The sequence below is a fragment of the Trichosurus vulpecula genome, chromosome 5 (genome assembly GCF_011100635.1).
Source record: "Trichosurus vulpecula isolate mTriVul1 chromosome 5, mTriVul1.pri, whole genome shotgun sequence".
NCBI classification, from domain to species: domain Eukaryota; kingdom Metazoa; phylum Chordata; class Mammalia; order Diprotodontia; family Phalangeridae; genus Trichosurus; species Trichosurus vulpecula.
This window is the reverse complement of record NC_050577.1, coordinates 112,545,060-112,559,675: the sequence shown is the minus strand read 5'-3', so window position 1 is coordinate 112,559,675 and position 14,616 is coordinate 112,545,060. Positions and strand designations below refer to the sequence as shown.

The 14,616-nt window shown below is 42.1% G+C and overlaps 1 protein-coding gene across 4 annotated transcripts in view; it reads right to left on the bottom strand.

Annotated features, from left to right (window-relative positions):
* The window catches only part of LOC118850023 (solute carrier family 23 member 1-like), a 47,428-nt gene extending 33,059 nt beyond the window's left edge, over nucleotides 1-14,369 (bottom strand). Inside the window, exons 1-3 of one of the 4 annotated variants that reach the window (XM_036759204.1) lie at nucleotides 14,333-14,369; nucleotides 14,003-14,067; nucleotides 598-753 (exon numbers count right to left, since the gene is read on the bottom strand). In XM_036759204.1, the coding sequence (XP_036615099.1) occupies nucleotides 598-753; nucleotides 14,003-14,005 (159 nt within the window). In that variant the 5' untranslated portion in view covers nucleotides 14,006-14,067; nucleotides 14,333-14,369. The other 3 variants (XM_036759203.1, XM_036759205.1, XM_036759206.1) reach the window with 3 other exon arrangements.
* Nucleotides 14,370-14,616: the final 247 nt, after the last annotated feature.

Sequence of the window (14,616 nt, the reverse complement as noted above, 5' to 3'; positions counted from 1 at the left end):
TACCTTAAGGTTAGCAAAGTGCTTTCCATGTTATCTTTTTTTAATCTCACAGCCCTGGGTGGCAAATGCGTTTTTACAGATGAGGAAACTAGGGCACAGAGCCTGGCACATGGTAGGAGCTTAATAAATGTTTATTGATTGATTGCTTGGTTGATTGAGCCTGAAAGATGAAGTGACTTACCAGGGCCAGGCAGCTAGGAAGTGTCTGAGACAGGATATGAACTTGCCAACTCCAGGTCTAACCCTCTAGAAACTGTGCCAACCACAACCCCATCCCCACCTCCAGTCATGTTCCCTGAGCTCTCAAAATCACATTAAGTTTTCATTGTCAGGGAAGGGCAAACGAATAGCAATCAGGCATTATTTCTGTGACAGTAAGACAAAACGATGGCTTTGCTCATTACTCAAGAACACTACAATATGTTAAACCAGTGTTGACAAAACCTGAGTTTGTAGTTGTATTTAGATCCTCAGACCAGTTAGGTTTTTGGGATGTTCAAACAAGTCTAAAAAGCCCATCATTTCAGCTGAGAATCAGGTTTTTTCAATGTTGAATTCTGGGGTTGGTTTTGGGGCTTTTTGGCCTGATGTTCTTACCTGAATCCCCAGAAAGATGCAGAGGTACCAGGGCGGGACATCAGTTATGCTGTAGGCAAGTTGCTGGACATCTGTTTTCCTGTGGCTGTGAGGCTGGGCCTGTCTATTCTGCTTCTTGTCTTGGTCTTTCATGCTGGGACTTGGTAGGATATCATTCTATAAGAAAAAAGTCACCAGTTTTTACTGAGTACCCACCATGCCCAGACCTCTTGTTCTAGACCATAGAAGATGGTCTAAAGAACCAGCAGGTGCAATATCTTCCCTCAGGGAAAGCTGTTATGAAAATTAGGGTGGGGTAATCAAGTCCCTTGATGAGTTTTGCTTTTCAAATGTAATGGCAAGCAAAGTGGACTTTTTGTTGTCTTTGTTTCGGAGTGCTTCTCAGCGCTAAGGAATCTTTGATTCAATTGGGAGTCTTTGATGAACCCGCTTACATCAAAGGAAGGCCTAGTTCACATGGATTTGAGTTGCACCGTTGTGATGCCCTATGGCCTTAAGCAAGCCTTTAAGTCACAAGAAGGCCTAAGTCATGTGGGTTTGAGTCACATGGTTGTGATGCCCTTTGACCCTGAAGAAGTGTATATAACCCAGAGGTTAGCATTTTGCCTTTGGGGGCACACTCATGGAAAGACTATTGGTAACAAGACTCTGGGTAGCCTTTGAAGCAACCCCCACTCCAGGCTTTGAAAACCCAGGTGTTGGTGCTTCTCCTTCTGGTAACTGCTGGTGTATTGCATGGACAGAGAGCTAGAAGCCTGTTGGCTGATTCGAGTTTATTTGCTCTGTTTATATAATGTATGCTTGTAATTTCTGTTTGTATTCTCTCTGAAGTTCAGGGTGTTGGCTTTTCCCCCTGAACTAAGTGAATGATATATGTATGTTTAATTAAAGTGAGGTTGTAAACTCCTTAAAGTTGCTTTCCTTAGAAAAGCAGATCAGGGGGCGGAGCCAAGATGGTGGCAGGAAAGTAGGGACTAGTGTGAGCTCCCCTGCCGAGTCCCTCCAAAAACCTATAAAAAATGGCTCTGAACCAATTCTAGAACTGCAGAACCCACAAAACAGCAGAGGGAAGTAGGGCTCCAGCCCAGGACAGCCTGGTTGGTCTCTGGGTGAGGTCTAAACCACACGGAGCTGGGAGCTGGGAGCGGAGCAGAGCCCAGCATGAGCAGTGCGGACCAACCTGACCAGGAGCTGGGCGGAGCATACCCTAGCGCCCTGAAGCAGTGAGCTGCGGCAGTTACCAGACTTCTCAACCCACAAACACCAAAGAGAGTGGAGAAGGTTAGTGGGAAAAGCTGCCGGAGTGGAAGGAGTTCGAGGTTCGGCTACCAGCCTCGGGGGCAGCGGAGGTGGGGCAGCTACAGCTGCAGTTGCTTCTGGCCCCAGGCCCACCTGGTGGGAGGAATTAAGTGGTGGATCACAGCAGGCGTGCACAGCCTGCTGAAGATTTAAGCCCAGTCCGAGTTGGGGGTTCTTGGGGAAGGAGGAGTGCTGGTGTGGCAGAGCTGGCACATTCCCCCCCAAACGTGGAACATAGAACTCTCTAGTCTACAAGCAGTCATACCCCACTCAAGGGTCAAGTTAGTTGGTTGGGAATATAGCCAGGCAGCAAAAACACACCCAGATACAGTCTCAGACTTTGGATTCTTTCTTTGGTGACAAAGAAGACCAAAACATACAGCCTAAAGAAGTCAACAAAGTGTAAGAGCCTACAACAGAAGCCTCCAAGAAAAACATGAACTGGTCTCAGGCCATGGAAGAGCTCAAAAAGGATTTGGAAAAGCAAGTTAGAGAAGTAGAGGAAAAATTGGGAAGAGAAATGAGAAGGATGCGAGAAAACTATGAAAAACAAGTCAACGACTTGCTAAAGGAGACCCAAAAAATACTGAAAAATACACTGAAGAAAATAACACCTTAAAAAATAGACTAACTCAAATGGCAAAAGAGCTCCAAAAAGACAATGAGGAGAAGAATGCCTTGAAAGGCAGAATTAGCCAAATGGAAAAGGAGGTCCAATGGACCTCTGAAGAAAATACCACCTTAAAAATTAGATTGGAGCAAGTGGAAGCTAGTGACTTGATGAGAAATCAAGATATTATAAAACAGAACCAAAGGAATGAAAAAATGGAAGACAATGTGAAATATCTCATTGGAAAAACCCCTGACCTGGAAAATAGATCCAGGAGAGATAATTTAAAAATTATGGGACTACCTGAAAGCCATGATCAAAAAAAGAGCCTAGATATCATCTTTCAAGAAATTATCAAGGAGAACTGCCCTGATATTCTAGAGCCACAGGGCAAAATAGAAATTGAAAGAATCCGTTGATCGCCTCCTCAAATAGATCCCAAAAAGAAATCTCCTAGGAATATTGTCGCCAAATTCCAGAGCTCCCAGATCAAGGAGAAAATACTGCAAGCAGCCAGAAAGAAACAATTTGAGTATTGTGGAAACACAATCAGAATAACCCAAGATCTGGCAGCTTCTACATTAAGAGATCGAAGGGCTTTGAATACGATATTCCGGAGGTCAATGGAGCTAGGATTAAAACCTAGAATCACCTACCCAGCAAAACTGAGTATCATGCTCCAAGGCAAAATATGGACTTTCAATAAAATAGAGGACTTTCAAGCTTTCTCAGAAAAGACCAGAGCTGAATAGAAAATTTGACTTTCAAACACAAGAATCAAGAGAAGCATGAAAAGGTAATCAAGAAAAAGAACAAGAAAAAGAAATTGCAAGGGACTTACTAAAGTTGAACTGTTTTGTTTACATTCCTACATGGAAAGATGACGTGTCTGATTCATGAGACCTCAGTATTAGGGTAGCTGAAGGGAATATGCATATATATATATATATGTTTATGTATGTATGTATGTGTATATATATATATATATAAGTGAATGTGTAGGTATGTATATATGTATGGGTGTATATATATATATATATATATATAGAGAGAGAGAGAGAGAGAGAGAGAGAGAGAGAGAGGGAGAGAGGGAGACAGGGAGAGAGGGAGAGAGGGAGAGAGGGAGAGAGAGAGAGAGAGAGAGAGAGAGAGAGAGTGGACATGGTGAGTTGAAGATGAAGGGAAGATATCTAAAAGAAATAAAATCAAATTAAGGGATGAGAGAGGAATATATTGAGAGAGGGAGACAGGGAGAGATAGAATGGGGTGAATTATCTGGCATAAAGGTGGCAAGAGGAAATAGTTCTGTGGGAGGAGGGGAGAGGGCAGGTGAGGGGGAATGAGTGAATCTTGCTCTCATCAGATTTGGCCTGAGGAGGGAATACCATACATACTCAATTGGGTAACTTACCCCACAGGAAAGAAGAGGGAAGAAGATAAAAAAGGGGGGGATGATGGAGGGGAGGGCAGACAGGGGTGGAGGTAATCAAAAACAAACACTTTCAAAAGGGGACAGGGTGAAGGGAGAAAATTCAATAAAGGGGGATGGGTTGGGAAGGAGCAAAATATAGTGAGTCTTTCACAACATCAGTATTGTGGAAGCGTTATACATAATGATACACATGTGGCCTGTGTTGAATTGCTTGACTTCTCAGGGAGGGTGGGTGGGAAGGGAGGAGGGGGGAGAATTTGGAACTCAAAGTTTTAAAAACAGATGTTCAAAAACAACAACAAAAAAGTTTTTGCATGTAACTAGAAAATAAGATACATAGGCAATGGGGTGTAGAAATTTATCTTGCCCTACAAGAAAGGAAGGGAAAAGGGGATGGGAGGGGAGTGGGGTGACAAAAGAGAGGACCGACTGGGGAACAGGGAAACAAGAATATACGCCATCTTGGAGTGGGGGGGAGGGTAGAAATGGGGAGAAAATTTGTAATTCAAACTCTTGTGAAAACCAATGCTGAAAACAAAATATGTTAAATAAATAAATTAAATTTAAAAAAAAAAGAAAAGAAAAGCAGATCAAAGAACTTGTGCTAGCAGCCCTCCTGTGTGCTCTTGTTGTTGGTCTTACACCTCCACAGCAGCTGCTAGCAACATTGTTGGTACATGAGACACGTGTGGAGAACACCAGAAAAGATAAAGGAATATACACAAAGAAACACAGAATTAAACACAACCTAATGTTGAGAATACAGGATACATACAGAACCAGACTAACTTGTAGAAGTATGCACAAAGTTGCCAAAGATAACTGTGAATTATGCTCCTAATATTTGTTCCCTGGGCTTTGTCTCATAAATCACCCCTCACTTTACAGATGAGGAAAGTGAGATGCAAAGAGGTTAAATGACTTGCTCAAGGTCACACAATTAGTGTCTGAGGCAGGATTTGAACTCATGAATCAGTTGGGAGTGGGGAAAAGGGAAGAAAGCAAAGCATGATTGAACAAACTCTGAGCAACTAGGGGGAAGCATGGAGCACCATTCAGGAAGGGTAAGCCTTGATGGGATACCCCAAGAGCCCTAAAGAGCATGAGAATATTAGGTCAGGGAGGTGAGCTTCAGAAGCTGAGATATTCTGTGCTTCCAGGTATGGGACATGAAATCAATGATGGCAGTAGCATTCTGCCCCACTACCATGTTGTTCAACCCTGCTGGAGGCAGACATGTAACCATGTCAACTGGTTCATCATGAATTCCGGTTATTTCATCTCTACTGGGCTCCCACTAATATAGAACAAATTCCACCATCTTTTCCTTCATTGAATTTCTATCAAGCTCTTCTCTGTGACTATCCCAAACCTTTTCTTCCCTTCAGACCCCCTACATCACTCCCAGACCATGGTCTTTCAGCAGAAAACTTACTATACGGAGAAAATCAAGACCACACATCTTGAGCTTCCCCTTTCCTCTTAATCCACACCTCCAAACATCGTCATCTGTTCTCTACTCCTTAACTCTAAACCAAGGAGTCTTAACTTTTCTGCATCATAGACCCCTTTGGCAGTTTGGTGGAGCCTACGGACCATTTTTCAGAATGATGTTTTTAAATGCATTAAATAAAATTTAAAAGGCTACAAAGGAAATCAATTACAGCATGTAAATGTTCTAAACACGCTAATTAAAAAACAAAAACCAAACTAGAAATAAAATGGAGTAATACATGTAAGTTAGGGCTTTGCTGTTGTTGTTCAGTCATTTTGGGTCAGATCCAACTCTTTGTGACCCCATTTGGGGTTTTCTTGGCAGAGATACTGGAGTGGTTTGCCATTTCCCTCTCCAGTTCATTTTACAGATGAGTAAACTGAAACAAACAGGATTAACTGACTAGCCCACTTACAACTCGTAAGTGCCTGGGGCCAGACATAAACTCAGGAAGATGAGTCTCCCTGACTCCAGGCCCAGCACTCTATCCATTGTGCCTCCTCACTTCCTATAAGCCAAGGCACAGAACCACAACTCTGGCCCAAGTTCAATCTTGGAAGCTTCTCATTAACAACAAAACAATGGTTTATGCCATAGGAACATCTGAATTTGACTGATTTTCCACTAAGGAGCTTCTCTTCTCTTGTAAGCATCAAGCATCACAGGAATTAAATATACAACAGATTTATCATAGTCATATAAAGAACAGGGAAGGGACTAGAATCTTAGTTCCTTTAGCAAAGCAATAGTTGCCCACTTCTAGTGAGTTTCCCATTCCTCCCTTCCTTCTCCCCACCTCCCAGGTTTATTCGTAATTCCAGCAGACTCACAGCACCTAGTCCAGTCCCTGACTCATTTATTCCTATCATGGTTTCTAGGGCTAGGTGACTATCAGCTGCCTTCCTCCTTCTCCTTAAGGCCCCTGCTCTTACTCCTGCACATGTTCCCTAAGTCTATAATGCTGTTTGTCAGCTTTCAGTCTTGTGGTCCCTTTGGCCTCTTCACAGTACCCCCAGATCATCCTGGCAACTATAGGTCCTGGCTGGACCTCTGGACTTAGTGCTCAGCTGGCAGCCCATCTCCACTCCTACCCACTGGCTTATGTTGATTATTGTCATTACACCACAGTAAAGCCCCCTTTCAGCCTCTACCCCACTCTGACCGTCTCAAGGAGGTAGGTGGTAAAGAAAGCACTGAGCCTGAAGTCAGGAAGATCCAGACAAGTCAATTAACCTCAGTCTTCCCTGGTTTCCTCAACTGTAAAATAAATAACACCCACCTCCCAGGGTTTCTATGAGGATAAAATGAGATAATATCCGTAGAATGTTTTACAAACCTTAAAGTACTATATGAATGCTAGTTTTTATTAATATTCTTATTACTATTATTATGACAATCGCTGCTACCGCTGCTGCTCCTACTACTATTACACCATACTGTTCTCAATATTCTGCATATCCCTTATTAATCTCTTAATAATTCTGTATTTCTCTAAATTAATGAGTTCCCAATCCAGCTACATCATTCTCTTTTGACTACTTCCCCCTTTTCCTCTCCATTGGAATTCTTTCTCTTTTTATTTTCATAATTTCATTCTTGAGAATTTCCCATCCCTTGAGGGCCTAACAAACGCCATAGAATTTTCAACTAGGGAAGCCTACCTATCTTTTTTCTCAGAACTGCTTTCAAACTTATTCTTCCCAAGTCTAGGGTACATGTCTGACTACGCCCTGCTTTCCTCTCTCTCTCATATATCCTAATATGGAACAGAACCTTTCCTCCCAAAGTTCCCAAATCCCTGGGAGATTTGCTGATATTATAGGGAAATCTTGTCAGGCCCCAGCCAAGACTGAGCTAGATGGCCTCTTGGGTCCCTTCTAACTTGGAGATCACGCAGTTCTGGGTTTTGTTTTTTTCCTACTTCTGTGTCTTTGCTAATGCTGTTCCCTCTGACTTAAGTGTCCTTCCTACTTCCCTGCCCCACCCCATGTCTGTCTGTCTAAGTCCTATTCATTCTTCAAGGTCCATGTCGAACCTGTTCATTATCTCCGTCCCTCGCTCCTAAGCCGAACCACAAGGAATCACTCCCTTTTCTTAGAGCTCAGAGACCTTTGTGGTTCTTCTCTTATGGCACTCATCACCTCCTACCTTACATTCGTTATTTACATACATGTCTTATCTCCCTTCCTAAAATACTGACTGGTCCCTTGATGGTCCCGACCTGTCTTCATTAGCTTCCGCTGTTTCAGTGATTTTTGGTGTACAAAGGACTTTTACATACATAACTTCATCGTGCCTCCAAACAGGTCTGTGTGAAGCAAGGTGTGTAACTATTAGTATCCCTGCTCAGAAAGGCAGAAAATGACAGAACTTTAGAGCTAGAGATCTACAGCCTGGCATCTGGGCTTGAATTCTACCTCAGACACTTAATAGATATGCAATATTGTGAGGAAAATGAGGTTTCTTCATCTTTAAAATGGAAGGGGGGAATAAGAATAATATAAAAATAATAATAATAACAGTTAGCATTCATATGGCCCTTTAAGATTGTCAAAGTGCTTTACAAATATCTCCTTTGATCCCCATGACAACCCTGGGAAATTAGTGCTAAGGTTAGGCCCATTTTACAAATGAGGAGACTGAGGCAGACATCGATTAAACGTCTTACTCGGGGTCACACGGCTAGTAAATATCTCGTGCCAGATTTGAGCTTGAGTTTTTCTGACTCTAAGTCCAGCGTTCTGTCCACTTCACCACCTGGCACCTACCTTGAGGCATTGTTGTAAAGATCAATAAAACCTTCAAATGCCTATTAGAAATGCTACTAGGGGCTGGGATTATGACTGCAAAGAATGGAAAGAATGAAACCATTCCAACCTGCAAAGAATCGACCCTTTGAATAGGATAGACAACAAGTATGTCTGGGCATGACTAGTTCACCCAACATGGAAGTGCCGTGGAGGGACTTTTGGAGTGTGTCCAGATTGATTGACCTGGAAACCTTTTCGTCTCCTACCATGAATTGGCTGCCTTCATTTTTAAAGCTGTCAGGACTGAGTCACTCACTAGCAGAACAAGTTCTAGTATATGATTGCGATGGAATACTAGTATGCTATAAGAAATGATGAGCAGGATGGCTTCGGAAAAATCTGGTAAGACCCCTATGAACTGATGCAAAGTGAAGCAAGCAGAACCAGGAGAACACTGTACAGAACTGATGAACTCTGAGTGTACATCAAAACATACTGTTTCACTTTACTTTTTGTTTGCAACATGGCTAATATGGAAATATGTTTTGCATGATTTCACATGTATAATTAATATCATATTACTTGCCTTCTCAGTGGTTGGAAGTGGGCAGGAGAGAGTGAGGGAGAGAATTTGGAAAAAAAACCCAAATTTTTTAAAATGAATATTAAAAGTTAATTATTTTTTAAAAAAAGACTGGGCCATTCACTGTCTTTCTGCTGTCTTCTTTTCTGCCAGTCTTACATCTGCTCTGTCCAGAGAGTGAATATTCTAGTTTACCCACAGTGAAAACTCCATGAACTGAACAGGTAAGAAGGGAAGAACTTTCCTACTCCTGCTCACTCTCTTTAACACAAGCTCTGAGAAATGTACTTCCTAGTTTCAGGTACAAGTGGTGATCCACATTGGCCCCAGGAGTTGGAGCCATGGAGACCTTGCAGTCAGGGTTCCAAGTGGGACATTGCAGCCAGCTAACCTGGCCAGGATGACCAGAGAAGGCAGGATGCCTGGGACTTGAGTCTGGGGGTTGGACTTGGAACTGAGACTGTGCTCTAAAGGAAGGAACCAAGCTAAGCTATTCACATATTTGCTTTACACCTTTGAAGTAAATATTTCTTTGTCAAATCTAATTCATTATAACAGAATACTATTGTTCCATAATAAATGCTAAGCAGGTGGACTTCAGAAAAACCTGAAAAGACTTACATGAACTGATGCTGAGTGAAGTGAGCACAACCAGGAGAACACTGTATACAAAAACAGCAACATTGTGCAATGGCCAACTTTTATAGACTTAACTTTTCTCAGCAATACAAGGATCTAACACAGTTCCAAAAGACTCATGATGGAAAATGCTATCCATGTGCAGAGAAAGAACTATGGAGTCTGAATGCAGATCAACGCATACTCTTTTCTCTCTTTTTTTGTTTCTTCTTTCTCGTGTTTTCCCCCTTTGGTTCTAATTCTTTCCAACTTGACTAATGTGGAAATATGTTTAATATAATTGTATATGTATAGCCTATATCAGATCGCATGCTGTCTTGGGGAAGGAAAAGTAGAGGGAGGGGGAGAAAATTTAGAACTCAAAATCTTACAGAAGTGAACATTGAAAACTAAAAACAAATAAATTAATCTTTAAAAATCTAATTCATTTAGTAGTGGCAAAATGGAACTGGAGTGCAGGGGGCCACTCCCTCCAAATGAAGGCACAAAATTGGTGGGTGCTGGAGCTGTCTACAGAGAGCCTAGACATCCCCAATGCCCTAAAGGGTAGTGGAGAACCCTGGGAGAGCAGTGAAATAAGCCTACCTGGTCTTCAGGCAGCGGAGGCTAGGGTGGTATGTGCTACTTAAGTATGTAGAGAACCCATATAAAGGGAATGCATACTAATAAAGACAGAGAAGTTTTCAAGGTAGTTTGGGAGGGAAGGCACCAACAGTTGGACAAATCAAGAAGGCTTCATGCAGAATTTGAGCAATGTCTTAAAGGAAGATACTAAGAGGAGAAGTTTGGAGGGAGTGCATTCCAGGCACAGGAGACTATCTGTGCAAAGGCATGGAGGTGGGAGACAGGGTTCAAAAGAGAAGATGTGTAAAACTGCTTTTGCAAACCTTAAGCCACCAGGCAAATATGAATTAAGAGCTGATAATCTGGTTAAACTCTATCATGTTTCACATAAGAAAAGAGCAGTTGAGACAAAGTGACTTGAGTCACAAAGAGTCACACAGTTTGTGAGCAACAGGGTCAGGATTTGGATTCAGATTGGCTGACTTCAAGGTCTTTTACTATAGCATCCTGTTTGGTCTCTTCTACCATGTAAAGCACGCAGCCTTAGAAACAGCCAAAAATGCTTTTAAAATTCAATAGATATATGAGCTGATGCTGAGAGAGGGGAGCAGAACCAGGAGAACATTGTACACAGTTACAGCCACATTGTGCAATGACTAACTTTGATAGACTTGGCTCTTCTCTGCAATGCAAGGCTCTAAGACAACTCCAAAAGGCTCATGGTGGAAAATGCCATCCACATCCAGAGAAAGAATTACAGAGTCTGAATGCAGATTGAAGCATACTATTTGCTCTCTCTTTTTTGTTTTATTTTGTTTTGTTTCTTCTTTCTTGTGGTTCATTCCATTAGTTATAATTCTTCTTTGCAACATGACTAATGTGCAAATATATTTAATGTGAATGTATATATGGAGCCTATATCAGATTGCATGCCATCTTGGAGAGGGAAGAGGGGAGGGAAGAGGGGAGGGAGGGGGAGAAAATTTGGAATTCAAAAGCTTGTGAAACTGAATGTTGTAAACTAAAAATAAATAAATTAGGGGGGAAAGGCTAGGAAAGATTCTTCTGTAAAAAAAAAAACCATGCATTAACATATCCCAAAAAGAAGTCAACATGTATATATCCAAGCTTTCAACTTTGTTTATAAACATCACTCTCAATCAAAACAAAACAAAAAAATCCACACTCAAGAGAAATGCAGACTCCTCTGGAAGGCTTAATATTTTAAGTCACATACTGAGATCAACATCCCACTTAAGACCTGGAGGCTAACATGTACTGACTTCACCGCAGCAAGATTTCTGAAAAGTGATACCAAGGGGTGTGGATATGGGATAAAGGAACAGTTAAGTTCCCAGAAGAGATGTGAAGTTGGGACAGAAGAAACTGGAAGTACCAGCCTAACTGATCATTCTAATGATCAACTCTGAACTCCCCGAAAGCATTGGTAGTCTGTACCAACTGGGCCCACAGAGCGACCACTCTTTACCTCATAGGGATCAGGATATCAGTTTGCACCTCTGACGAGATCCCCAACCAGTCTGTGAAATTCTTATTGTCAGGAAACATTCCTTATGATTTTGTTTCTTAGCATGGTGCTGAGGCAGTATTCAATAAATACGATTTTAGATGGCTTTTCTATAGTGTTTTAAAGCTCAAAGATAAAATAACTTAGAAAAATAATTTCATTGGGTGCTCACAACTCTGAGACAGATACATAGGTGTCATTAAACTCATTCTACAGAAGAGGGAACTGAAGCTTAAAGAGGTTATGAGTTAACTGTGCCACATATACAGTAAGTGCCTCTACCTTCCATTATGCCACATGACTTCTCAGGAAAGCTCGTCAGTTGATTACAACTATCCAACATGGTGTCCTTGGAGACTCTGTTCTCTCATCTACAAGAATTTCAGATCCTTTGTCGCCTGGCGTCATTCCCCCTTCCATTTGGTCACCTAAAGATGTTTTACAGGAGGTGACAGGTGTTAGAAAGCTAAGTCCAATAAGAAACAACCACACAGGGAACTACACAAATCAGAGGCATCAGAAAGACTGTATCTCACTTTAGGTATCTCAGAAGAGGTGGCATGCTCCATCTGCCTAGATTTCTTCACACGTGCTACATCTATACAATGTGGTCACAATTTCTTCAAAGATTGTATCCTCCAGCATATTCATGCGACTTGTTTTAAATGTTCTGGGTGCCAGAAAATTTCTGTTATGAAGAATCTGGCCCAATTAACAACTGCAAAGTAGCACAGTCCTTCAAATTGTTCCAACCTCACTTGAGGGGGAGCATGAATCAGAGAAAAACAATCCGGGAGGAAATCAGTCTGAATCCTGAAACCACCCATCTTGAAATTATGTTACCCACAGATATGAAAGCAACAAGAGAAAGAGAGTCACAGAAGAAACTGCATTGTACTGTAGAGAGATCTGATCTGTGTGGTCCTGTTGTAGCAACTCAGAACTTGATGCCTGGAAGACAGTATTGGGAAGTAACAGTGGGAAACAGTTCTGCTTGGGATTTTGGTTTTGTAAGAACTCTATAAATAGAATTGGAGAGGTTTCACTATCTTCTCCTATTGGATACTGACTTTTGAGTCTAAGACAAAATAAGTAGATAGTCTTACTACACCTAGGACTAGAATTCCCTTAAGAGGAAAACTGTACAAAGTGCAGATCTTTTTGGATTATGAGGCGGGAGACATAGTGTTTTATGATGCAGAGTCAGTAGATGCCACATCTATACATTCACCAGCTCCCTTTTAGAGCCTTTCTGGCCTATATTTTCCATTGGCCTCTACTCTAAGAATGAAAATACTCTGAACATTGACCCCGTATCGGATGAGGCTGAAGAAACTTCAGAGCATGACCATGACCAAGACATTTGCTTGGGAATTTCTTCCAGAGGGGAACCCAGTTCCTGACCCCCACATGTGATCTTTTTCCCCCTGTATTGTGATATACTTCACTTTGGGAGCAGGGAGAAATTTGTCTTATTTTCCAATATTCAGGCAATGAACTGCATGCAAGGGGGAGGTCAGCATAAGATATATTGATGGTCCACAGATGAGAGACAGAATGTGCTCAATAAACTATATGAGTTTAGAAAATTCAAGAATGAGGAATTTGATTTCCAAAGGACATGGATGGAAAGAACAATGACACACCAAAGAATCAAAAGAAATGTAACAAAATTATAAAGATCAAGTGGGACTCAAATGAAAAGATATGAGAAGACATCCCCAACCTACAACTTGGTGGCAGTGGGAGGTCAACAGATGTTACACACTGTGCATGTTTTGGGGCTTTCCCAATCTATCGACCAGTTATGCTGATTTTTTTCGCTCTCTAAAAATCAAACAAACCACTATTTGTTTTATGGGATGGCTCTTAGGGAGAGGTAAAGGGGGAACCATACATGAGATACTATGGTCGCATAAGAAACAGAAAACATCAATTAAAATTATTAAAAAAGAAAAAGTAAACAACGAATCTCATTCTTCTATTTTCATTACTAACTACATCCAAAGAAGTGATTATCTCCTCCTAGCTTCATTCACTTAAACCCTAGAATTCAGGGGTGAGGAACCTTTGGCCTGGAGACCACATGTGGCCCTCTAGTTCCTTGGGTGCAGCCTTTCGACTGAGTACAAGTCAGCTGAGTCTTGTTTTACAGAAGAAATCCTTTTATTAAGGAGATTTGTTCTGTGAAGTTTGCATTCAGTCAAAGGGCTGCACTTGAGGACCTAGAAGGCCACAAGTTCCCCACCCCTGCTAGGTAATAGCAATAAGCAGAATGAGAAAGAACATCACAAGTCCCTTCAGGTAGTCCTTCCTGTCTCTTTTTCCTCTCAGCTTGTCTCCCATTACATACATACACACACACACACACACGCACACGCACACGCACATTTTCTGTCTCTCTGTCTCTCTGTCTCTCTCTCTCTCTCTCTCTCTCTCTCTGTCTCTCTCTCCCCTTTAGCTTTCCTTGCCCCTTAAGACCCACTTCACAAGTGACTAACTCACCATTGTGTCGGGATTTTCACGATAGTGGACAGCACAGTGGCCCAGATCTTCTCCTTCCCAGCTCCCTTTTTTTAAAAAAAAAAAGTGGAAATAAGAAATGGGGCGAAAGGAACTTGCTTAGAGAGAAAGAAACAACCCAGTCCCAGAAAGTCTGGATCAGTGTTGTTTACAGACCAGGGGAGGGGATACTCCTTCTAGAGCCTAAGTAAGCTTGGAAGGATTCCACTCTGGAGAGACGCAGGGTGGGGGGGCGGGGGCGGAGTGGTCACTGTGCTGGGTGAGTAGGAAAGGAACCTCTCCAAGCTTTGCCTGCTCTTCTCAAAAACTCACCCCGTGTTAACCTACTTCCCTTTCAGCCTTCCTCCCCCCGGCCCCCGCACCATGGACTAAGAGGGGTGGAGTATTTATGGGAAGGGTGTGGTATTATGGACTTTGCTAGAGCCAGGAACCCGGGGTCGGCAGTGGGGAGCTTGGTACTGAGCACTGCATATTAGTAGCTTTTCTACCAAGTTGTTTGGTTTGGTTTGGTTTCGATTTAAGTGATGCTGGCAGCCCCAGAACAAACAATTACAATCCCGTATAGTTGGAGCCAGCAGTGAGGAAATACATGCCTT